General features: G+C 54.6%; 1 protein-coding gene across 1 annotated transcript; it reads right to left on the bottom strand.

The window, feature by feature from the left end:
- Positions 1-200: 200 nt before the first annotated feature.
- On the bottom strand, positions 201-1,928 carry RPL36 (ribosomal protein L36). The gene is made up of 3 exons (XM_058821195.1): positions 1,747-1,928; positions 886-1,020; positions 201-331 (listed from the first exon to the last, which is right to left on the bottom strand). The coding sequence occupies exons 1-3, from the start codon at positions 1,837-1,839 to the stop codon at positions 242-244; spliced, it is 318 nt and encodes a 105-aa protein (XP_058677178.1). The 5' UTR covers positions 1,840-1,928; the 3' UTR covers positions 201-241.
- Positions 1,929-2,756: the final 828 nt, after the last annotated feature.

Consider the following 2,756-nt stretch of genomic DNA (forward strand, 5'->3'; position numbering starts at 1 on the left):
GATTTCCAGTCCTGAGACTGCACATAGTCATACAGGATTCCCCTCTAGGGTAAATCACAGCAGCACCGGTATCAGCAGCTCCACCTGCAGGTACAATAAACCACTGACCCAAATTCTTGATGGCTGAAGTTCTGGACCTTGTCAGGATCCCCCAGCAGCACCTACTCAAGTATATGTACCAAGAACACTCACTACCCTGGTTTTGGGAGAAAGGACTTTATTGTGTTGAAACCTGTGCAACTCAATCCTTCTTTGCAGCAGCTTTCCTCATGGCTGCCAGGACATTACTGAGTTCCTCCCGCTTCCTCTTGGCCCGAATGTGAGTGCCGACCTGCAGGGAGAGAGCAGAGCTGTCTTTACCCAGTGCAGACTGGACAGACTGGGAATGCTGCAGGTGTCCTGCTGTTACACCTCAAAACCAGGCAGGACAGTAAAGTCCTGGAAAGATGGACTCGACCTCCAGCCAGGAGTTTGCCATTATGTCTCAGTAGTACCTCAACAGTTATTTGGACATGAAAGGGGCTGCTTTCAGCTCTCATAATCATTACAACTCAAGGAACCCTATTTAGTCTCCTGGTTAATGGCACCCAACCACTATCAGTGCTGCTCTCATTCTCCCCACAGCAGACATGCAAACCATGGAAAAATAGCATGACAATCCTTAATCCTTGAGCTCAGGGCCTTTTTAGCAAAGTACCTTTGCATACATCTCCTGGTCTCCCGCCCAGCCCAAGAACATTCTCTCCACTTCATCATATTACACCAGTTACTTTCAAAACTAACAAACAAAAAAAAGTAATTAATTAAAAAGCCAAACGGTCCTAGGAGAGGGCAGAAAACTGACATACACTAGTTTGTGCCATCCATGTTAGCTGACTGACTCACCCGCTTCTTGATGAACTTCAGAGCACGTTTGTCCTTGGACACTTTAAGCAATTCCATTGCACGTCGCTCATAAGGCGCAAAGCCACAGACTTCCCTGATCATGTCTCGCACAAACTTGGTGTGTTTGGTCAGGCGCTGTGGGAAGGGAGGGAGGACCTTGGTCAGCGGGTTACAAGGCACTATGCAGAGGGGACTGCAGGGGGCTGTGGAATACTCTCAGCTAGGCTTCAACACCAGCCCATGCTGTTGCCGTGTCCCAAGAAAACGTCATCCCTGACAAATCCTGTGGAGCATTTGAGCTTGGCTACGTGTGCCAGTCTGTCTTCAGGCTCAGGTCCGGCCGTGTCGCACACTGGCATAAACCCGCATTTTTGGAAAAAGCAGGTCCATGAGCTAAGCAGGATTTGCACTGCAACACACGGGAGATAGCTCAGCTACACAGAGCATTTAGTAAGAATGAATAAGGGGCCCAGATGCATAGCATCGTGTCCCGTAACACGCATCAAACCTAGACAGCTCCTAGTAGGGAAATTCGGAGCAGTTTTGTGGAAGATTGCCTGTTGTTACCAAGAGAAGCAAAATAGCAGAGACTCTAGAAGGCACACAGTTTCACATTTCCCCGCAGCCCTGCCCGGGCGAGCCCACCGGCTCGCCTGGTCCCGCAGTCACGGGCAGCGCGGGAGTCCTGAGCCGCTCCGTGTTCCGCAGCGAAAGCGCAGGCCGCAGCCCCGCGGACGGGGCCGGAGGCGATGGGCGGCTCCGCGCCGGACACATGAACACACCGGGAGCAGCGGCCTCGTTCGGCCCCCACAGGGGGAGAGGCAGGCCCAGGGCACCGCGCCAGCCGAGTCTCATACTCACCCCACGGCGGCGACACTGTCGGGGCTTGGACACGTTCTTCGTCACTTTGTAGCCCTTGTTAAGGCCCACGGCCATAGGGTAGCGGATGGCCATGGCTACGGCGCCCGGGCCCGATGGACACGGATGGACACAGACCCACAAGGCCGGACCCGCACCGCGATGATGGCGCCGCACCGGAAGGAACGAGCGCGCGCGGGACAACGGGACGTGGGCATTTCCGGGGATGGGCGGGGCCGAGGGCGCGCGGGGAGAATTACGAGGGAAAGGGCGCGCCTTGGCTCGCGACTGGTGTCACAGCTGTGAGGGGCTGGGGATCGCCAGCGGCGGGGTCACTGTGGCTGTGAGGGGACAGCGGGGATGAGAGCAGGGTCACCCCGCGGTGGGGTCACTGTGGCTGTGAGGGGACAGCGGGGATGAGAGCAGGGTCACCCCGCGGTGGGGTCACTGTGGCTGTGAGGGGACAGCGGGGATGAGAGCAGGGTCACCCCGCGGTGGGGTCACTGTGGCTGTGAGGGGACAGCGGGGATGAGAGCAGGGTCACCCCGCGGTGGGTGGTCCGACAGAACTGCTGGTTCCCCTCAGCTGCGGCCGGGGGGCTTTGGGTGCCCACCGTACAGAGCCACGCAGCCCCGCACTTACAGATTTTTTTTCCCATAAATTATAACTTTGGTATCACTTGGACAGGATTTGATAACGTTTGAGAGACAAACCTAAAGGAATAGATTAAACGATTTTGTTGGAATAAAATATACTGGATTTTCTTACTTCTGAAAGAAAGCTGAGGTGAACATGTGCAACTCAACTGTTTTCTGCTTTCAAAGACAATTTAATTTGTTGAAATGGAAAATATTGGCTTGAAATTGAATATATTGGATTTTGAAACAAATGATGGAACTTTGCATCCTGCTGTAGAGCTCGTCTTTGCACGACTGGTTCCTTTGATCCCAGGGCAGCGGTCCCGGCTCAGGCAGTCGGAGCTGCCGGACTCTGTCAGCCCCTCACGGCACGGA

Source organism: Ammospiza caudacuta, chromosome 28 (assembly GCF_027887145.1).
Source record: "Ammospiza caudacuta isolate bAmmCau1 chromosome 28, bAmmCau1.pri, whole genome shotgun sequence".
Classification (NCBI taxonomy): Eukaryota; Metazoa; Chordata; class Aves; order Passeriformes; family Passerellidae; genus Ammospiza; species Ammospiza caudacuta.

What these genes read in the sequence shown, in the direction of transcription:
- RPL36 (XM_058821195.1), bottom strand. Translation starts at nt 1,839, where the DNA reads ATGGCCATCCGCTACCCTATGGCCGTGGGCCTTAACAAGGGCTACAAA. An exon ending in GACAGTGTCGCCGCCGTGGG is followed by an intron (nt 1,021 to 1,746) that starts GTGAGTATGAGA and finishes CCCTTCCCACAG; the next exon opens with CGCCTGACCAAACACACCAA. An exon ending in TGAAGTTCATCAAGAAGCGG is followed by an intron (nt 332 to 885) that starts GTGAGTCAGTCA and finishes CTCTCCCTGCAG; the next exon opens with GTCGGCACTCACATTCGGGC.